This window comes from Excalfactoria chinensis, chromosome 18, assembly GCF_039878825.1.
Source record: "Excalfactoria chinensis isolate bCotChi1 chromosome 18, bCotChi1.hap2, whole genome shotgun sequence".
Classification (NCBI taxonomy): domain Eukaryota; kingdom Metazoa; phylum Chordata; class Aves; order Galliformes; family Phasianidae; genus Excalfactoria; species Excalfactoria chinensis.
In genome coordinates this window covers 6,899,357-6,919,100 of record NC_092842.1, presented here as the reverse complement: position 1 = coordinate 6,919,100, position 19,744 = coordinate 6,899,357, and the positions used below count along the sequence as shown (strand labels likewise).

At 55.7% G+C, this 19,744-nt stretch overlaps 3 protein-coding genes across 7 annotated transcripts in view; 2 read left to right on the top strand and 1 right to left on the bottom strand.

Annotated features, from left to right (window-relative positions):
- TRAF1 (TNF receptor associated factor 1) overlaps nucleotides 1-2,726 on the top strand; it is a 112,438-nt gene extending 109,712 nt beyond the window's left edge. For 3 of the 4 annotated variants that reach the window (XM_072352488.1, XM_072352487.1, XM_072352485.1), the window contains one exon: nucleotides 524-2,725. In XM_072352488.1, coding sequence (XP_072208589.1) covers nucleotides 524-739 — 216 coding nt within the window. In that variant the 3' untranslated portion in view covers nucleotides 740-2,725. Of the gene's footprint in view, nucleotides 1-523 lie in introns of all 4 variants that reach the window. The other variant, XM_072352486.1, reaches the window with a different exon arrangement.
- Nucleotides 2,727-5,072: 2,346 nt separating this feature from the next.
- Nucleotides 5,073-12,458, top strand: PHF19 (PHD finger protein 19). Of its 2 annotated transcripts, none has more exons than XM_072352905.1 (15): nucleotides 5,073-5,199; nucleotides 6,712-6,867; nucleotides 7,238-7,319; nucleotides 7,417-7,512; nucleotides 7,593-7,693; nucleotides 7,767-7,915; nucleotides 8,137-8,232; nucleotides 8,343-8,411; nucleotides 9,045-9,165; nucleotides 9,301-9,368; nucleotides 9,468-9,632; nucleotides 9,725-9,812; nucleotides 9,924-10,009; nucleotides 10,086-10,181; nucleotides 10,268-12,458. In XM_072352905.1, exons 2-15 carry the CDS (start codon nucleotides 6,721-6,723, stop codon nucleotides 10,617-10,619), a joined length of 1,716 nt encoding a protein of 571 aa, XP_072209006.1. In that variant the 5' UTR covers nucleotides 5,073-5,199; nucleotides 6,712-6,720; the 3' UTR covers nucleotides 10,620-12,458. The 2 variants fall into 2 exon arrangements, with proteins under 2 accessions (XP_072209006.1, XP_072209007.1); XM_072352906.1 differs by lacking the exon at nucleotides 5,073-5,199 and adding an exon at nucleotides 5,315-5,404.
- Nucleotides 12,297-19,454, bottom strand: CUTA (cutA divalent cation tolerance homolog). Its single transcript, XM_072352907.1, has 6 exons — nucleotides 19,271-19,454; nucleotides 17,160-17,308; nucleotides 14,877-14,936; nucleotides 14,128-14,173; nucleotides 13,896-13,945; nucleotides 12,297-13,449 (listed from the first exon to the last, which is right to left on the bottom strand). The coding sequence occupies exons 1-6, from the start codon at nucleotides 19,346-19,348 to the stop codon at nucleotides 13,347-13,349; spliced, it is 486 nt and encodes a 161-aa protein (XP_072209008.1). The 5' UTR covers nucleotides 19,349-19,454; the 3' UTR covers nucleotides 12,297-13,346.
- Between the last annotated feature and the right edge of the window lie 290 nt (nucleotides 19,455-19,744).

The window sequence follows — 19,744 nt, the reverse complement described above, 5'->3', positions numbered from 1 at the left end:
GTGCTTGGTAGTCAATAGTAATCAAAGTTCTCAGTCCTCATTGCATTAAAGAAGTTCATCTGTGTTTGACGTTTCAAGCTCAGGAACAGTGGGTTAATAAAAGTGATAGTAAAACAGAGTCGTTCTATAGGCTTTGTCTTCTACATACATGCATACAGACAGTGGAGCTGTTTTGATTCCAAACCACAGCACTAGAATGAATGTAATGACTGGAACCAAACCTGGAGTATCATTAAGTTGTTGGAAGAGAGGAGAAATGGTCTTTGCAGTGTATAATGCTCTACCAAAAAAATAATGACTTCATTTCATGGGTGGCAAAGTTGTAAATATTTCATCTGGGAACTGTTACAGTCTCCCTTGTTCCCATTAATTGACCTCGTAGGCTGTGAGACGTTCATTATAGCTTGCATTTAATTGTCAATAGGGCATCCAGCTGCTTTTGCAGCGTTTGCACGTTTGTCTCCAACATTTTCTGTTTAATTTTCGGATCAGAACCTCATCACTGCTGCGTTCTGCTTTTCAGGTTACATTTATGTTGCTCGACCAAAACAACAGAGAACATATTATTGATGCCTTTCGCCCGGACTTGGCTTCTGCTTCCTTTCAGAGACCCGTGAGTGACATGAATGTTGCCAGTGGCTGTCCCACCTTCCTCCCCCTGACCAAACTGCAGTCACCAAAGCACGCCTATGTGAAAGAAGATACACTTTTCCTTAAATGCATCATAGATACAAATTAGTAACTTCTGTAACATGAGGGTCTGGTAAATCACCCACTGCAATCCGTTTGCTTGCAAGAAAAGAAACAGCTTGAGACATTGTGTTGGTCTGGAGAGCCGGGTCTGTGTCCCCCTGCTCTGACTGGGATCAGCTGGGTCTACCTGCTTGCTGTGGTTGCTGCTGGGTATGCAGATACATTACCCTGTGCCACACAGAGCATGCTATTGCACACAGAGGCTGTGATTATGTCACTGAGCAACCCAAGCTCTGCTTTCAATGCAGCTCACAGCTGCTCCCCTTCGTGTGCACTGGTGGGACAAGGTGAGCTCCTTCCTCACGTTGCTCGGGTGTGCTGTTCTGGCAGGGCACCCTGGGGCTGAGGGTGGTGTGCTGCAGGGCTGCAGGGCTCTGCACACCATCAGGAGCAGCAAGGAGTGCTGCTCCCTCTCCCACCATTCCCAGGTTTGATGTACCTGTTGTGCTGCCTGCACTGTGGGACTTGTGCTGCTCCCCAGCAGGGATGGGGCAGATCCCAACTGTGGGCCCTGGGTGGGTGTCTGTGCTGTTTGAGGACCCTGAAAACTGTGAGCTGCGGGTAGCACTGGCAGCTTGAAATCCTTATACTGGATGATTTATGTCTTGCTATTTATTTCAGGCCTGTATTTATGTGCTCTGTACAGAGGTGCTCTGTTGCATCAGGAATGTGATGAGGTTACACTGTACCTGAGGGAAGTTGCCTCCAGTGTTTCCAAAAGTGACACTCTGACTTTCCCAGCTCAGCTGTGTTGCTCTGCAGGTTAACCCTAGGGAGGGCCAGGCCGGCAGCTCAGCAGTGGGAAGGATCCCTTGGGGGCCTGGGCTTAAAGTGCTCCCTCACTTCTGAAGCTTTGAAGCAAGTGACTTATTAGGAAGTATTGATCTTTTATGCACTTCACCAAGCTAAAATGTACCTCCTTATAATGTTTTCCTTTAAGAGGCAAGGAATGAATAAAAGTTATTTTTACAGTCAAGTTAAACCTGGAAATGGTTGGATGTGTGTGAAATTCAAATGCTGGATTTTATCCCCTTGAAAAGTACTAAACCCGGTGCTGCTTCAGAACCAGTTGGTGGATCAGGGCAGCTGGGCCGGGTTTGGCTGCAGCAGTTGCTGGACTCCCAGCAGGTCAATGCCTGCAGTGCAGCTGCTGCTCCTGGCCTGCAAGGCCCTCTGCAGGATGGGTGCAAGCGTAGGATGCAGACCCAAGGCCTGATCTTGCAGACAGAGGCAGGTGTTTATTTATGATTGAAAAGCTTTTATGTAACTATATTCCTTTTTTCTCTGCAATGTTTCCCAAGAAAACAAAGCTGCCAGGAGAAACTGTGCACGGAACAAGCACGGGACAGTGGCCACCTAGCAGAGCTGCTGCACACCCTGTGCTGCAGTTCCCTCCAGCCCTACAGGCACATTTTCCCAAGCTCTCCCTTCTATCTCAGCTGTGCCCTTCTCATAGAACCATAGAATCAAAGCTTGGGTTGGAAGGGGCCTCAAGGATCATCAACCTCCAACCCCCCTCCCACATGCAGGGCTGCTGACCTCCATATCTAATAGCAGAATGAGCTGCTCAGGGCCCCATCCAACCTGGCCTTGATCACCTCCAGGGATGGAGCATCCTCATTTTACATAACGAGTTGTGATGAAGTATCACATTTCAGTGGAAAAAAACCCAAAACACCCTCACTTCATAAGCAAATATCTATCATGTGTTGTCTGGGGAGGAGCTGGTTCTTCTTTGCCATCACACACACACACACTCACTGTCATTTTTCTCTCTTTATGTTAAAGACGTTTTTCAGGGACATTAAGTTATTTTTCCAGCACTGTGCCAGACCTCCCGCCCACACTGCAGTAATGTGCCTAAAAATATTTTCCTTTTCATGGCTGTGTCATTCTGACAGGCTCTATTTATTATCATCATTCATTATTTTCTTACCGTCTCAGCTATTCCCCAAATAAAGCTCACCAACTTAAAAAAGGGTTCGTGCCTCATTCTAACTGCAAAAGGGAGAGCTGAGAACCTGGGTGTGCTGCACAGCAGCTTGCAGTGGGAATTGCTGAGCACTTGTTGCTGCGTGGCAGTGGTGGGCTGAGCTCTGACAGCAGTGGTTGCTGCCCTGGGCTGGGGGGGGGGGGGGGGGGGGGGAAGTTGCCTCCTTGCTCTACTTCAGGTTTGTTTGTTAAACACATCTGCATGGAGCTGCTGCCTGGTAGCGGAAAGGGAAGGGCTGTCCTTGGGTATGAGAGGGCCGAGGAAAGAGAAAGTGTGTGGGTGAGCTGCAGACACGTGTTGGTGCAGAGCGCTCCTGTGTCTGCATTTGTAATTAATGGAGGAGTCCAATCAAAGCTTGTTGTTGTGTGTAGGCAACACAGGGCCCTCAAAGAGCACAGCAGAGCTTATGGCTGCTGCTCCTCGGCTGCAGCCTGGAGCTGTGAGTGCCCTGTGGGAGGGAAGGGCCCCAGCATGGCCTCACACCACTCTTCACATTTTCCATTTTTATTCTCCTTTTTCATTATTTTTATGCTGGGGTGTCTTTGCTGAGCTGAGCTCAGGAGCTGCGGACGTGTACATAACATATCTGTGTCAAAGTTATGTAACGGCTCCATTAATATAAACCTTGCCCAGCTGCAGGAACGCTTACAAGCTCCTGGCCTCTTATGCAATTGCATGGGAGCACGCAAAGCTAAGCCTAAAAAAAAAGGACATGGATTGAGTTCATCCCAAACAAATAAAAGACACAAAGCCCAGCACCTCGAGGCTCTTCCTCTTAAAGGCACAGCTGGCACAGAGCAGCTGGATGTCAGATGGAACCACCCCTCATCACAGCCACACCTCAGGATCCCCATTCATGGCTGCTGGGAGCCCAGCTGGCCCAGCTTGCCTGTGCTGGCTGATGGAGATGGCTCTGGGGGAAGGACCCTGAGCCCTGTGGGGCTGTGAGAAGCACTGGCCAAGATGAGGTACATCAGTGGCCAAATGCCACTTGTTGTGGCTGCTCCCATTCACGCAAATGGGCTGTATTCACCCTGGGTTAAAGCACTGGGGTGGTTGGAGGCATGGAGCCTCATGATCTGTGTGTGCTGCAGTGTGCATCCTCACTGCACGTTGTACCTCGAGGCCCGGCAGTGTTCTGGGTCAGCCCCGTGTTTGGGTTTCCATTCAATATTCCTTGCCTCTGATGATGAGCCAGCACACAACCCCTCCTCCCACTCCTGTTTGCAAAGGAAATAAAATGTGGGGCAAAGCTACTGCCAGAGTTCCATTGGAAGAATAGCGTGGGAGCCCTCAGCAGGGAGCTCTGTGGGCACAGGGTGTGGGGAGAGGCCTTGGGGGCAGCGTGGGGCTGGTGGGACAACGTGCTACAGAGGTTTTGTGCAAACCATTTTGCAGGAGCTGCATCAGAAATGCAATGACAGTGAAGGACCCCCACGGTGTTCAGCGGTGTTCAAACAAGCCCAGAGGGCTCTGCCACTGTGGGGTGCCCCCATCGGTGACATTGTCCCCTCTCATTAACAGTGTTTGGGCATCACCCAGTGCCCGGCTGATCTCACATCACCCACATCTCCATGGCCAACCATCCGGGTGCTGCACGCACAACCCCAATGGTTAAGGAGGAGCACGGAGAGCACTGCTGTCCCAGCACCACAACCGGCTGCCTGTGAGCCAGAGCTGAGCTGCAGGGAGACAAGCAGCAGTGTTTGCCCACAAGCAAAGTTCTGGTGCAGGAGTTATTTTAATCCCGTGGTGACTCAGGGCTGCACGTTGTGACTCACCGCAGGGCTCCGCCGTGGGGTGCCTGGAAGGTGTGTCAGGTTCTCTGTGCAGGATGGGGTTGCAGGCAGCGGAAGGGAGCTGTCAGGTTTTGGCTGCCTATGGCTCTGCTAACATGGCCCGGCCTCGGGGAACTGGGAGGAGGCAGAGCACGGCTCAGCACGGCATGGCATAACACAACATGGCACAGCGTGGCACTGCATGGCATGGCACGGCACAGCGTGCTGCTGCATGGTCTCTGACCCCTACAAGGGCAACCCAAGACTATCTGGACCATTCCTTTTGATTATCTGGATCTCTCAGGAAATCCCACGCAGGGTTTTGGGTGCAGTGCTGTAGCTGCTGCATTTGCTGCCGGCGCGGCTGCCGGAGCGCTCCCATCCAGGAGCTTTGAAACGCAATGAATCACCCCAAAACGCAATGAATCACCCTGAAACCCGCACTTTGCCCTCCCCGCTCCCCGCAGAGGCACTCGGCGGCCCCACGTGTTTCTCGAGCCCGTGCAAAGCCGCCCGCCGCGCAGCGCGATGCCAGCGCTTCTGGGAGGCTCCGCTTTGCAAAAAGGAACGACGACGAAACTCCAGCGCAGAGGACGGAATCCCGCGGCGGTCTCCGAGCGGTGACTTTCACACCGATGCGCCGGGAGCGGCTCCACGTGCTCCGCTTCCACGCAGGTGCGCGACGAACGGCGGTGCGGGGAAGCGCCGAGCGGGGCGACGGAACGAGCAGGGAGCGCTGCGCTCCGACCCCGAGCAGGCCTGGAAACGTCTCTTTATTTATTTGGCAGCGCTCTCCCGCAAATAACCAACCCCGCTGCCTCCGGCTCGGCGCCGCCCGGAGCGCTTTGTGCACCGACGGATTTGGGTGGTTGGTTGGTTGGTTGTTTTTTTTTCTCTTCGGATTCGGAGAAAAACGACCCCACGTTCCCGGAATCCCGGCGAGCTGCAGCACGGGCCGTTCCCTGGCGCGGGGCCGGGCGGCGTCTGGGGCACCCCGGGATGCTCCGTGCCGTGTTGAGCCGTGCTGTGCTGTGCTGAGCCGTGCCGTGCTGTGCCGTGCTGTGCTGTGCTGTGCCGTGCCGAGCCGTGCCGTGCTGTGCTGTGCCGTGCTGTGCCGTGCTGTGCCGAGCCGTGCCGTGCTGTGCCGTGCTGTGCCGTGCCGTGCCGTGCTGTGCTGAGCCGTGCCGTGCTGTGCGTGCCGTACCGCTCCGCTCGGAGCTCCGGGAGGCGGCCCCGCGCTAATTGCATAAGCGGGACGTCAATGCCCGCGGGAAGCGCGGGAAGATGGCGCCCCGCGCCCTGCCCCCGCCGCGCGCCGCCGCGCCCCGCTGCTGCCCCGGCGGCCCCCGAGCGGGCGGGCGCTGAGCCGACCCCGGCGGCGGCAGAGCGGCGGAGGAGCGGCGCCGAGCGGTGAGCGCGGCTCGGAGCGGCGCGGCGGGAGGCGGCCGGGGGGGGGGGAGGGCGGCGGGGCCGGGCGGGACGGAACGAGGACGGGACGGACCGGCGCCGCAGCGCCTTTGAATGAACCAATGGCGGAGGGTCTCGCGGCTGCGGGGCCGCCCGCGGAGCTCCCGCCCGGCAGGTGCCGCCGCTCCCGGTGTCGGTGAGGTCCCGGAGCGGCTTTGCGGGCTGCGAGTTCCCGGAGCGCTCCCCGCGTCCCGCCGCGGTGCTCGTAACCTCTGTGCGCGGCGGCGCTGAGCTCCGTGCCGTGACGGGCGGCCGCTCTGCCCGGTGCGGTCGGCTCCGTCCGGTGGCACCGCGCCGTCTCGGAGTTGGGCGGCGGCCCCGCGGGGCTCATCCCGGGGAGCGCGGCGGTACGAGCGGCGCTCGGATCGCTCCAACGCGGCCGTCCGCGGCGTGAGGGCCCCGCACGGAGCCCCGAGGGGGGAAAGTGACGTCGGGGCGGCGCTGTCAGCGGTCGGGGCTTCGTCCCGCGCTCGGAGCGCACGGCGGCGGCGAAACGCGGCCGCTCGGTTTCACCCGCTTCTGGCCGTGCCGCTCCCCGCTCCCCCTGCGGTCCCGTCGGCAAAAACGCAGAAGGAAATCGGCGACTCGGCTTCGCGATCGAATTAAAGCCGCCGATGCTGAGAGCGTCCGGGCGAACCCCGCGCCTACGGAGCGGGCGCCTCTCTCGTCCCGCGGGCGCATCGCGCTGCTGCTGATGGGCGATCGCCTCCGTCCCCGCAGGTTCTGCTCATGGAGAACGGGACGCTGAACTCCAGCACCCGGGACGTGCTCGGGGCCGCCGGCCGCAGGGGCGGCAGCTGCAGGGAGCTGAGCGAGGGGCAGTACGTGCTGTGCCGCTGGACCGATGGGCTGTACTACCTGGGGAAGATCAAAAGGGTAAAGGGGGCGTCTGGAAGGGTAAATGGGTACCCAAAAGGGTAAGAAGGCATCCAGATGGCTAAGGTGGGCATCTAGAAGGGTAAAGCTGGCACACAGAAGGGTGAAGTGGGAATTCAGAATGGTAAGAGGGCATCCAAAGTGCACCTGGTGCAGGTGCCATTGCCTGGGTCAGCTCACAGCATGCTGGCCTGTGCCTTGAAGTGATTGTGGTCTTTGGAGTGATGGGGATTGATGTCTTTGCTGGGTATCCACCCTGGAACCTGCCTTCTGGCAGCTCTGAGAGATGGGGAAAATGGCACCAGGGAAAGAGGAGAGTGCAGGCAATGGGAGCAGGTGTTCATTGGTTCTTTGTGCTGTGTCCCTGCAGGTGAGCGGCTCCAAGCAGAGCTGCCTGGTGACGTTTGAGGACAACTCCAAGTACTGGGTCCTCTGGAAGGACATCCAGCATGGTGAGTGCCAGCCCGTCGTGCCCTGCTTGCTGCTCCCTGGGAGCCCTTGTGCCATGGGCAGCACTGTGGGGCCATCACTGCTTTCTCCATCCTCAAGCCGGCGTCCCTGGGGAGGAACCCAAGTGCAGCATTTGCCTGGGAAAGACATCAGGGCCCAGGAATGAAATCCTCATCTGTGGGAAGTGCGGGCTGGGTGAGTGCAGACTCCGTGTCCTGCTGCATCCTGCTTGTATCCGGCCAGCTCGGTGATGCTGACCCTGAGTTGTCCCATAGGTTACCATCAGCAGTGCCATGTCCCGGTGGCGAGTAGCAGTGAGGGCCTGCTGGGGACTCCTTGGTTCTGCCGCCGCTGCATCTTTGCCCTGGCTGTGCGGGTGAGTGGGGCTGCGGGGAGCTGCGGTGCAGGCTGTGGTCTTGCTGCTGACCCTGTCCGGATGGCTCCCACAGAAGGGGGGTGCCTTGAAGAAGGGAGCTATTGCCAAGACACTGCAAGCTGTCAAGATGGTGCTGTCCTACAACCCCGACCTGCTGGAGTGGGACTCTCCGCATCGCACCAACCAACAGCAGTGCTACTGCTACTGCGGGGGCCCTGGCGAGTAAGCACTGCCTTGCTAAGGGGCTGTCCTGTCCTGTTTCGTGGGTGTTTTTCCTCCAAGAGAGAGTCTCTGCTTGCAGGGTCATCCTCTGGGGCTGGCAGCTCTGCTGCCTGCTCTGCCCTGCACTGTCTGCATGCAGCTCCTTGCCAAGGAGGGCTCACATTCCTGGCTGGGGCGGCTCACACTGGCCCTCCCTGGCACTGGCTCCTCTCCCTCCCCAGGTGGTATCTGAAGATGCTGCAGTGCTTCCGCTGCCGGCAGTGGTTCCATGAAGCCTGCACTCAGTGCCTCAGTGACCCCATGATGTTCGGGGATCGGTACGTCCCCGTATCGGCAGGTCCCGGCTGCATCTCCACACAAGGGCCAGTGCTGCATCCTTGCAGGGTGATCCCACCCCCCTCATGCTCTCCATCCCACTCTTTTCCAGGTTCTATGTGTTTTTCTGCTCCGTGTGCAACCAGGGACCTGAGTACATCAAGCGCCTGCCCCTGCGATGGTGAGAAACAGACGTGGCCCCGTTGTGCTGTGCCGGGTCCCCATTGGGCTCGTGGGCCACCAGTGTGCTGTGCTGTGCTGTGCTGTGCTGTGCTGTGCTGTCAGGGAGCCAAAGCACGCTTTCACCAGGAGATAACTGCAAAAAAGCAATTTGGGAACGAGCCATCGAGTTTTGAGATTAAATATAAGTTCCCGTGGTACTCCATAGTGTACCTTGATGATCTGAAAGCACTTTAAAATATCTTAACACTGCTAGCTGCACTTGGGGGTGTTGCATAGAGAAGCACTGGGTGCAGAAGGGAGATCCTGCAGGGCATGTTGCTTGGCTTTCACTTTTGGAGATATAAGTGTGAAGTCTCACTGGAGAGACTGTTTTGTAAACAGTTTATGTGTGAGTAAGAGCCATCCTGCTCCCGTACTTGAGTGTGCTGAGAGCGCATGGCTGGAGCCTGGTAGAAAGCTGCCACAGTGGGTGTCTGTCCTGGGACTGGTGCATCCTTGGGCTCCTCACCTCGGGGCTGCTGTGGGGTCTCAAGACATGGAGCTGCTGTCATCGTGCTGTGCCCTGGGCCAGCATTGCTGGCAGTGGGCTGCTCACTGCTCACTGACCTGCTGGCCTTGGTCACTCCCGCAGGGTAGACGTGGTCCATCTTGCCCTGTACAACCTGGGTGTGCAGAGCAAGAAGAAGTACTTTGACTTTGAGGAGATCTTGGCTTTTGTGAACCACCACTGGGACCCTCTGCAGCTCGGGAAGGTAACGCCTGTGGGTGTTGAGTGTGAAGGGTCAGAGCCTCAGGGGCACAGGGACACAGGAGGAAGGAGGCCAGAAGGGGAAGGGGTCGGGGTGGCCATCCTGCCCCGAGGAGCTCAGGCTCGTGTCTCCCCACAGCTGACTGGTACCCCTGTGTCTGAGCGCGGCCCCCACCTACTCAATGCCCTCAACAGCTACAAGAGCAGGTGAGTGCTGAGCTGAGAATGGAACAGTGCACAGAGTGCTCCTGCCTTCCTGGGGTCCTTCCTCCCCCCGCCCCAGGCTGAAGGCTGCTTCCTCCCCAGGTTTCTCTGCGGAAAGGAGATCAAGAAGAAGAAATGCATCTTCCGCCTGCGGATCCGCGTCCCACCAAACCCCCCCAGCAAAGTGCTGCCAGAGAAGGCCCCGGGAGAGAGCGGCTCCTGTGAGCAGAAGAGGAGAGGGAAGAGCAGATATGTGCACAAGGACAGGTGAGTGCTGCGCAGCCACAAAGACAGGTGGGTGCTGCACAGCTCTGTCATGCAGCCCAGCCCTGTGTCTCACCCTACATCTCTCCTTACAGCCTGCTCCCAGGGCAGCTCCAGCAGCAGAAGCGGCGTGCGGTGCGGCGGAAGAGGGCCAAGTTCCTGCTGGAGGATGCCATCCCCAGCGTGAGTCCCTGCAGGCTGTGGGATGGCTGTGGGAGGAGGGAGCGCTGCTATGGCCGGGCAGGGGGTTCTGAGCCGCTGTGTGGTGTTGAGGGGCTGGTTTTTGTGGTGCAGAGCGACTTTACCTCCGCCTGGAGCACCAACCACCACCTGGCCAGCATCTTTGACTTCACACTGGATGAGATTCAGAGCCTGAAGAGGTGAGTGCTGCCCAGCTGTGGTGCTGGGGGAGCTCTGAGGTGTGGGGCCGCGGGGCCGACGCTGCCTCCATCCCAGCGCCAGCTCGGGGCAGACGTTCCTCTCTGACGTGGACTCCACGGATGCTGTCAGCACCTCAGGCTCAGCCACCACCAGCCTGTCCTGCGAGTCCAGGTGAGGGCTGCGGCCCCTTCACCCCCTTCCTGAGGAGCTTCTATCTCCCCTCACAGCACCCCATTGCCTCTCTCCCTGTCCCGCAGCCGGAGGACGGTGGGCAGCCGTAAGCGCAAGCAGACAGTCCTGACCCCCCCCTCGGCACGGCCCAAGCGTGGCAGTGGGGCGGCAGGCAGGCAGCCAGCAGTGGGCAGCCCCCAGGGCAGCGAGGTGACATGTGGGCCCGAGCGGCCGGATGATGGCATCGACAGCCACACCTTTGAGAGCATCAGTGAGGACGACTCGTCGCTCTCACACCTCAAGTCGTCCATCAGCAGCTACTTCGGGGCGGCGGGACGGCTGGTGTGCGGGGAGAAGTACCAGGTGCTGGCACGGCGTGTGACACTGGAGGGCAAAGTGCAGTACCTGGTGGAGTGGGAAGGGACCACCCCCTACTGAGCCCCCATCATTCCGGTCCAAACACCTCTCCTGGAGCTGACAGCTGAGCCCTTGGGTGCAGCCAGGCCTTGGTGCAGCACAGGAAGAAGAGAAGGAGGAAGAGGAGGAGGAGGAGGATGCCCCGTGCTTGACACCCTGGCTGCCTGGAGCCGTGAGGGGTAGATCCCCTCAGCCTTTTTATCGTATTCCTATATACAATTGTTATTTTATCAGCCCCGTATATGCAAAGAGCAATGCTGTCCTGCTTCAGCCTTCAGTCACACTGGAGGCATCAGAGGAGAGGGGCAGCTCAGGCCACTTCTGGAGCACGGGGGCTGCGTGGGCTCTGTGTGGGCTCAGCCTGCAGTCACCATGTCCGTGCTGGAGCAGCGGTCTCACAGGAACCCAGTGCCAAAACACCACTGCTGTCACACCATAGAGCTCAATGGTTCATCCCTACACCATAGGAAATGGCAGGTGATGCCTCAGCCCTTGCATGGGCTTTTCCTTCTCATGCCAAACCCATTCATTGAGGAATGAATTGCTGTGAGGGGAGGTCACCCTACAAATCTCAGACCCCACCCTAGGGCCTGGATGTGCTGCGTTCCCCAACCCAAACAATTGCCTCTTGGCACAGCTCAGCCAAACACACACACGTGCCTTAAACCAGAGCGAGCACCACCCGGACTGCTCTTCATTCCCTCAGAGATGCCCGTTCTGCAGTGCCAAACCAGCCAAGAAACCAAAAAGGCAGCAGGGTGCTCCCCCAGCCCACGGGGCTGTCCTTGCTGTGGGCATGCTGCTGCTTCACCGTGGTTTTCTATATCAAAGGAGAACGAGACCCCCTTGTTGTCTAAAGCAATATGGTCACTTTGTTCAGGAGCAGCCTTTTTCTTTTATGTTCTACTCTCAGATGTACTCGTTGGGTTCTTTCTAAGATATGATCCCCCCCTCCTGCAGCAGCATCGCTCCTCGTGGTCTGGAAAAGCCATTGTATTGCAGGAGTACTGAAATGATTCACTCTGTTAAAGCACAGCGAGGGTGTGGGCAGCAAGGCGGCCTGCTGCCTCGTGTTGTATAAAGGTGAAAATCCATCGGCGTGTGAGAGCAGGTCGCAAATGGATCCCTTAAAGCACAGTCCTGGAGAACAGCCCCAGTGCTGTGGTAAGGCGGTGGGACACACAGTGTGGGTGCTGCCCACGTGGTGTGGGTCAGGTGTGAGCTGCAACACTGGGCACAGCAATACAAAGCCCTGCAACGCCTTCATGCTGTGCCACTGGGGCCGTGCGCTGGTGCAGTGCTCAGTGCAGAGCTGTGTGCTGAGCTCTGATCAGCTGCAGCCACGGCACAGTTTGCATCTGTTCATCTGAATGGAGCTGCCTCCAAGAGGTCCCAGTGTTTTGGCAGAGGTTGCTGCCAGGACCCCACCATGCTTGCTGCTGGGCTCCCCCATCCAGCCCAGGCTGGGAGCACCACGTATTTCCATATCACGAGTGCCTATGGAACCCAGTGACTATCCCAGTTACTGCCTGGAGGGCTGGGGGCTAACAGGAGCTGCACCCAGACCAACCCCATGGGATGTGCTGGGAGAACATGGGTGACCCCAGCTTGGCAGCTCCCTCCTCCTCCTCTCCCTCTCCTCTGCTCTTGGCCTATTGCTGAGAACTGAATATGGAGCCTTTAAAAGTATTTTTGTTTCAGAATATATTTTGCATTAGTTATAATAGATATTATAATGACTCTATGCACCTTCTAAAGATTCATGGTTTCAGGCTGCTGCTTGTAATAACCAACTCTTTTTATATCCAAGTTGTAATTAATATGTCTGATGTACAATTAAAAAGTCTTTTTTTCTTCTTCTTTTTTTTTAACATCACTGCCTCTTTGTGGCACAGGGATTTGGGCAGCTGAGGGGTCAGTGTGTGGCCCTGGGCAGCACCCCATGCCTGGGTGATGCTACAGAGAAATCCTGCTGCTAAGCACAGGGATGGCAGGACAATGCAAACAGCCGTGCACAGGTACAGCCCAGTGACCATTTTACCTGCTGTCTTGTTTCCTGCACCTGGGAGCCCTCCTTGCACTACCTCTGACTGCTGCTGGGGCCATGCCAGCCTTTGGGCACAGCTCAGTGCCTGCACCACATCCCCACCACCTGCGATGGACACCGACAGAGCCCTGACAGGACCTTCCTGCCCTGCTCACTGCACCCGTGCACAGCAATGACTCATGAGGCTGCAGGTAAGAAATGCTCTGGATTATTCCCAGCCACACAATGGATTTATTTCGTAGCTTGCATCCAATTACACAACACGAGCATCATTTTCTAAGGCTCAGCTTGGTCTGGGGAGAAAGCAGCGAGGCTACGCCCTGCTGGCTCCTGGGTCCCTGAATGGGGTTGCTTTGCCCAGCTCAGCCCAGCTGACAGGCAGGGTGCTTGCTGGGGTTCAGCCAGTGCCACGTGTGTGAGTGGCACATGCTGCACCATCCCCAGGTGCTGCAGGGCAGTGCTGCCAGCACCTCCAGGCAGCAGCAGCCCTGTGGTGACCTTCCCCATTGCAGTGCTGCCTCCAGGGCCAAGCCAGGGAGGGGACATCTCAAGTTCCAGTGACATTCCCCATCTCTAAGCCCTGTGCTGTAGCACACCCCTGGGGATGTGAGCTGCTCCCCTGTGTCACTCTGTGCACAGACACCAGCAGAACTTGTCTCATCGAGTCTCCTCAAGGGCAGGGCGGTTTCTGGGCTGTTCATTCAATCCCGCGGGACGTTCTCTCCGATCCATTTGAGGTAGAGGGGGTTTCCTTGGTCGATAGGCAGGCTGATGACTTCGGGGATTTCAAAGGGATGGATGGATCTAAAGTGGAAACAGACGCAGCGGCGCAGTGCCACGGCCACATCCCACAGCAGGAACAGGCTGGCGGTGCAGGAAGCAGCACGGTGCGTGGGCCCTGCCCCAGGCGATCCCCCCTGACTTCAAAGCACTTTGTGCCACGTGGGAATGCTGCTTTGAGTTTGAGGTTTACCACAGCCACCAGCTGTGCTCAGCACTCAGCGCGTGGGGTGGACAGGAAATCTGCAGATGGGGGGGAACCTGCAGACCCTGAAGCCCTCCTTGTCCCATGCAGGGAGCCCGATGTTCCCAGCAGCCTGCTCCCAGCTGGAGCTGTGCTGGAGCTTTTCTGGCTCTCAGAGTGTACCCAGCAGTGCCTTAGAGCCCTCCTGGCTGGGACTGGTCTCGAGGAGACCCAAAGCCTGAGGACAAGACGGCTGCACACTGCGGATAGGAAGCCCCGTGCTCACCTGACATAGTTGGACAGTTCACTTATTTTGGACGTCCTTGTTTTTACTAACTGCAGAGAGTAAAGAAAAAAGAGTAAAGGGAGGGAACAATCCTGAAGGCACATCACCACTGCACCCGGCCATACACCACTGCCATGACCCTGGGGGTACTCGGGGTTGGTGCCACCCTGCAGCCCCATTTGGCTTGGGCTCTGGGATGGGAATTGCTGTGCCCTGGGGAACTGTCACTTACCAGCAGGATTTCAGTGGATTCTTCCAGTTCCCCTTTCCAGAAATACCTGTATTTAAAAGGAAAAGAACCATCAGCACACCCAGCGATGGGTACAGCCTTGCTGGTCTCCCTGGTGCTTGGTGCCTCAGCCTGGTGCTCCCCGCATGTGGCTGTTCCTCTATGAAGTGGTGCTGGAGAAGCATCACTGGTCCTAAATGCCCATGATCCAACACTTGGAGCTCCAAGATCAGAGCCACTCTTGCTGTGCAAGGTCTGAGGGAGCTAAGGATAGCAGGGCAAGGTGAGGTGAGCCCTAACCCTAACCCTAACCCTAACCCTAACCCTAGCCCTAACCCTAACCCTAACCCTAACCCTAACCCTAGCCCTAACCCTAACCCTAACCCTAACCCTAACCCTAACCCTAGCCCTAACCCTAACCCTAACCCTAACCCCTTCTGAATAAGGCAGGGAGACATCTTGTACAGGAAGCACAGTGCAGTGGGATACTGAGCATGGCACCACACTTTTTCCCTCTCTTTCCCTGCAGGAGTGGAGCTCTGTTCCTTGTGAGTCAGATATGACATTTCAAAGCAAAAACGCTACCAGAAGGCCACAGTGATTTCATCTGCATGCAGATCCCCATGTGAGGAGGCATCTGGAGGCTTGCGGTGTCCACTGCACAGGGTGGGGAGGAGAAACAGACGGAGCAGGTGGGCTGTGCAGCTCAGCCCCAGTCCCCCCCTCTGTTGGAGTACAGCAGCCCAACTTACAAGGCCGAGCTCTTGGGCAGGATGTTCACGTAGGCAGCCAGCTTCTTGTCCATGATGCCCCTGGGTGAGAGAGGAGAGGGTCAGGGCTGCTCAGCTCGCTGCAACTTACAGGAACATCCCTCATGTTGCCTCATGCAGCAGATGGGAGACATGGACTGGGGCTAATTATTACCCTGGGAAAGCAAAGTGATCTCCAGCTGGGGCTGCTCTGGCTCAGATCCTCCTGGCCTGGGGCTGGAACTGTCCCTAGAGCTGCCCCAATCTCTAGCAGCAGGGAGTGGTGCCTGGCACAGAGCTGTCCCTGTGGTCAAGTCAGAGGAGCTGAAGGCCGGCTGTGCCAGGAGGCTGTGTGCCCCAGCCACGTGCAGCTCAAGTCACTTAAAGCCTGTAAAGCATCTTGAGTTAATTTGCAGCCCAACAAGCAGCAGCAGCAAGAATGAAGATCTCCCTGCTGTGCTCATCGTGTAGGACACATGGCACAAATCACTTTGTTTTCCCATCTGCAACTTCCAAGCCACTCGAGCGCTGGAGCCTTTTTGATACCTTCTAATTGCTTCTGCTTTGCCCCAGCAAATTGCGATCCTGACCGATATCCTGCACTTTGTTCTGGCAAGCTGGGTGGAAAGAGGCAGCCACCATGGTAACAGGAAACACTGTGAGATGCTGAACGTGGGCAGAGCAGAAAGTCTGCATAATAGATGGTATCTTTGGGTTGGGTACCTGATGTGTGTTTCTTTGTCCCTGCCACACTAAACAATAGTCTATGAAGGGAGATGGGTGAAATATTAATAAGCAGAAAAGCCAAGGAAATGATGCACACAGGCCTAAGGCAGAAGCAGCTCAAGGACTGCCCAGGTGTTGAGTGAACTCTGTGGGATGCAACCACCCAAAAACAGGTACGGGGCAGAGGCCACATCTCTGGCTGGGCCACGAGTTTCCTCTGAGGGCTTTAAGTTGTTTCTTAGAGACGGTACAAACCTGTTTCCACAAACCCTGATCTCCTTTGCCTTAGAAACAGCAGAAAACTTCCCCGCAGCCTGTTGCGCTCCTTTGAGCTACACGAAGGAAGGACACACATGATAGCTCCAAGAAAAAGGTGGGTGGGAAAATAAATGCAGGAGCCCCGTGTCATCCTTCACAACCATTGCTCCTTCATCCAAATTCCTGGAAAAATCACTCCACCAGTAAAAATGCAACCAAAGTACACAGATCTCAGCAACACAGAATGATTTACTTCCTCTCCCTTCCTTGCAAGATAAGGAACAAAGAGTGGAAAACATTTGCAAAGCTGTTAAGACAAAGTGTTTTCGGGAACAGAGGGATCTTTTCAGCAGCCATGTACTGTTGTTCTTGTTTGTTTTTTCAGGAGACATCCAGCGGCACAGATACGATTCTGCTTGAATTTCTTCATACAGTTGAAGTATTTAAGGTGACACAAAATCCCTTTCAGTAGCCGGGCAGCTCCTGAATGGCTGCTTGGGAATGCTCTGCTCTTACAGAGGACAGGGAGAGTTTTTGGCAAGCAAGAGCATAGCAGGGAAAACAGCTCAGAGGAGGTGTTGCAGGAAACTTAATGGTCCATCATAAACATTTCCCCAGTCAACAGTTTCACTGCTTTGAACAAACCATCTATTGAGTCAGAGACTGATGGATATGTGGAAAAGCTGCATGCAAAACATCATGCAGTGTATCTCATACACCGAAAGAGAAAAAAAATATCAAGGTAATATTGCTCCCCAAAGTTTGCTTGGTGAGCAGGGTGTGGGCTTTGGGTGTAGCTCACAAGTGTCTGCTCTGTGCTTTCTGTGGACCACTTCATTTGTATTTATGTTAGCACACTGTGCTTTGTCCCTCCTATGAACGCTTCCCAGGGAATTTGTTACTGTGCTGTTCAGAGAAGAAGGCCTGTGGCATGTCAGAGGACATGGGGTTGGGCCTTAACCCAAATAGGATGCGGAGATTTAGGGTCGCGGCTTTAATAGATCTTAAAAATGAAAGGCAGTGGAATAAACTGGGAATTGGTTTGATGTGTTACTGTGGCACTGGCTTCAGAGGTAACTGTCAGCTTGCTTTTAGAGATCACAGCTCTTGGTATGTGGGCCTGTGGTACAGGGAGGGAGTGAGGAGGAGTATGGGAGAACAGGAGCACTTTTAGGCAGAGGCATCAAAGCTCTGAGCCAGCGGAGAAGTGCAGCTCCTTTCCAAGGACAAGGAAAGGCTTTATTCTGCAAAAAGCCATTTCCAAACAATTGAAGCGGACAAGCAGGAGAAGCATCTCAGTACCTCGCAATATCCTTGGCAATCTGCTCGTTGAGGCAGTTGATGAAGACAACGGAGTGGGTCCCAGAGACGTAGCTGCCAGTGATGGCAGAGTGCAGCTGGAGAGCAAGGCTCCTCAGCATGGGGTACATCAGCAGAGACAGCGTCATGGCCTGCAGTGCAACACACGAGTGCTGGTTGAAGGGAAAAGGTTGCATTTTCTAAAAACAAGCGTTTATCTTCATCTTATCTCTGGCTCAAAAGAGCTCTCCAGTCTTCTTTCAACATTACAGCAGTGCTCACTGCAATTTAAGTGAAAACACGCTCATGAAGAGATTTATTCCCCCACAGTGGGGCCAATCTAACGCCGTGCCAAGTTGCCTCTGTTCAGCTGTTTCTGTTGCAAACAGGAGCACCCGGGACACATCCTGCAACCAAGTGGGGACAGAGTCCCTGCCTCCCCAGGGATGTGGCTGGAGGAGAGCAGCATCTCCAGGAGGGGCTCTGGACAACACATCCTGTGCAGGCCCTGCAGAGCTTTAGTCCTTTCCTGCAAGTTCTTTTCTGCATTCAGAGGTTTTGCTGTGCACCCAGCCTGCGACACAGACTTCAGACAGGACTGAAATGCAGTTCTTAGGTTCATTTCATCTCAATCATCTGGTAAGAACATTACAGTCAAATTCAATCTGCTCAGGCACGGAAATCCTTATTGACACGGCCTGAGTCTGTAGGGCTGCAGAACAGTCCTGCTCTTTCCTTGTGCTGGCAGCAGAGTGGCAACAAGTTGTTTTGCTGCACATCCCATTCCCGGCAAGCCCCTCAGCTGCTCTTGGTAATCACATGCCATAAACACAGTCACATAGAAATGCAACCCATAAATTATCTCAGCTGGGAATAGCAAGGTTAATTTGGTGTGCTGAGTAATAGCCAAAGGATGGGTGCCTGCTCTGGGGCTGCAGCACTCGCTGTCTCTGCACAGCTGCTCTTCTCTTTGTCTTCTATTGTTTTTTTACAACAAACAACATCTGGCCCTTATTCAACAGCGGTGACAAAAAGGGTTTTGTAAGACTAAGAGGACAGACCTTTTTTCCTCCTTATTTCCACCCTGCTCTGTGCTCCGAACGCCTCCCGACACACGGATAATGTCAGGAGTGCTTTTGTAAAGATTGGATCCTACAAATACCTTGACACCCCAAAGACAGGGAACGACTGATGCTCTGTACGGGTTGTCTCTTCTCTTTCAGTCCATCTGAGGAAACGCTCTTTGTTATCACGAGGTTTCTCACAATCATTTCTTTCAAGCCCGTGTCTTTCCCCACGAAGCCACTGAACGTTTGCTGTGCAGCAAATCCCACCACCTACACCCACAGCCACAAGCCAGGCTGAGATAACGCTGCTGGATTTGCTTCTCAGGATTAGGATATAATCACGTTCCCTGCTTAGGACAAACTCTGACCTGTTCAGCACAGCAATCATTAATCTCCTTGGAAGACGTGTGTGCATGTGACGTGGAAATCCCCACGCACACTTGTGGTTAAGCATCAGCATAACAGTGAGCACTGCTTTGATTTTCTGGTTGATGTTTTTGTGTTTGTTGGTGTTTGTTTCTGGAAGGAATGGTGACAGCACAGCAGCAGTTTATGTGCCAAGGGATGGGTGTAAAAGGCTGAACCTTCAGATTCCCACCTGAGGGACCAGATAAACTCCTGGCTGCCAAGAGGTTCAAGTGAACAGAACTGAGCAGCCTGCTGTGCGATTATCTCACGGTGAAGCACTGACTGGCAAAAAGGTGGCTGAGCTTAGAGACTAAGACGGTTGGGAGTTGTATTTGTTTTGGCTTTGGCTAGCTATAAACAGCTTTAGGGATTAAACTCACCTTGTAAGGACTTTCCCTAGCGTGGATGAGGCTCAGTGCAAACCAAACAAACACACAACAACCAAACAACACCACAGCTTGCGCCGACCCTCCAGGCTTCCTCAGCACAAGTGGAAAAACACCTCTGAAACTCGCTTTGCTCGCAGCAGCCCGAGAACGCCTTTCTCCTGCAGGCTCTATCCCTTCCATACAGCTCCAGCTGCCCCCCCTGGAGCCCCCTCCGGAGCCATCCATCCCCCTGCTGCCCACACCCACTTACCAGCAGCACGGTGCGGTAGCCCGGCCGGGGGCAGCCCTGGGCGGTGGGCAGCGGGCAGCGGGGGCCCAGAGCTTCCATACCCCGGCCGGGCGAGAGCGGCGCGTCCCGCTGCCTCCACCTGCTCTGCCTGCGCTGGGCAGGCTGCCCGGGACGGCTGCCCACAGCCAGCCCTGGCTCCTCCTCCTCTGCCCTGCTGCCTGCCTGCCTGCCCGCACGGGGTCACGGAGGTTGGGAAAGCCCGCTAAGCCCATCCAGTCTAACCGGCCCACCCTCCTGCCTGCCCAGCACGGGGCTGGCACACAGACCCCCCCCCCCCCTCTTTCTGCCTTCATCTTCCCACCGTTGGGTGTTTTCTCAGGCTCTGGAGCTTTGTGCTTTGGGCAGGAACCGCCACAGAGCTGTGAATGCTGGGATGTGCCACGGGCCTCAAACGGCACATTGCCACACAGACCCCAAACTCGCCCCACAGCTGCA

Excerpts from the sequence above, each read along its gene's own strand:
- PHF19 (XM_072352905.1), top strand. The coding sequence starts at position 6,721 with ATGGAGAACGGGACGCTGAACTCCAGCACCCGGGACGTGCTCGGGGCC. Across the intron at positions 7,513-7,592 it reads CTGTGGGAAGTGCGGGCTGG|GTTACCATCAGCAGTGCCAT; the intron begins GTGAGTGCAGAC and ends GTTGTCCCATAG. Across the intron at positions 8,233-8,342 it reads CCCATGATGTTCGGGGATCG|GTTCTATGTGTTTTTCTGCT; the intron begins GTACGTCCCCGT and ends ACTCTTTTCCAG.
- CUTA (XM_072352907.1), bottom strand. The coding sequence starts at position 19,348 with ATGGAAGCTCTGGGCCCCCGCTGCCCGCTGCCCACCGCCCAGGGCTGC. Across the intron at positions 17,309-19,270 it reads GCTACCGCACCGTGCTGCTG|GCCATGACGCTGTCTCTGCT; the intron begins GTAAGTGGGTGT and ends GTTGCACTGCAG. Across the intron at positions 14,937-17,159 it reads ATTGCCAAGGATATTGCGAG|GGGCATCATGGACAAGAAGC; the intron begins GTACTGAGATGC and ends TCTCTCACCCAG.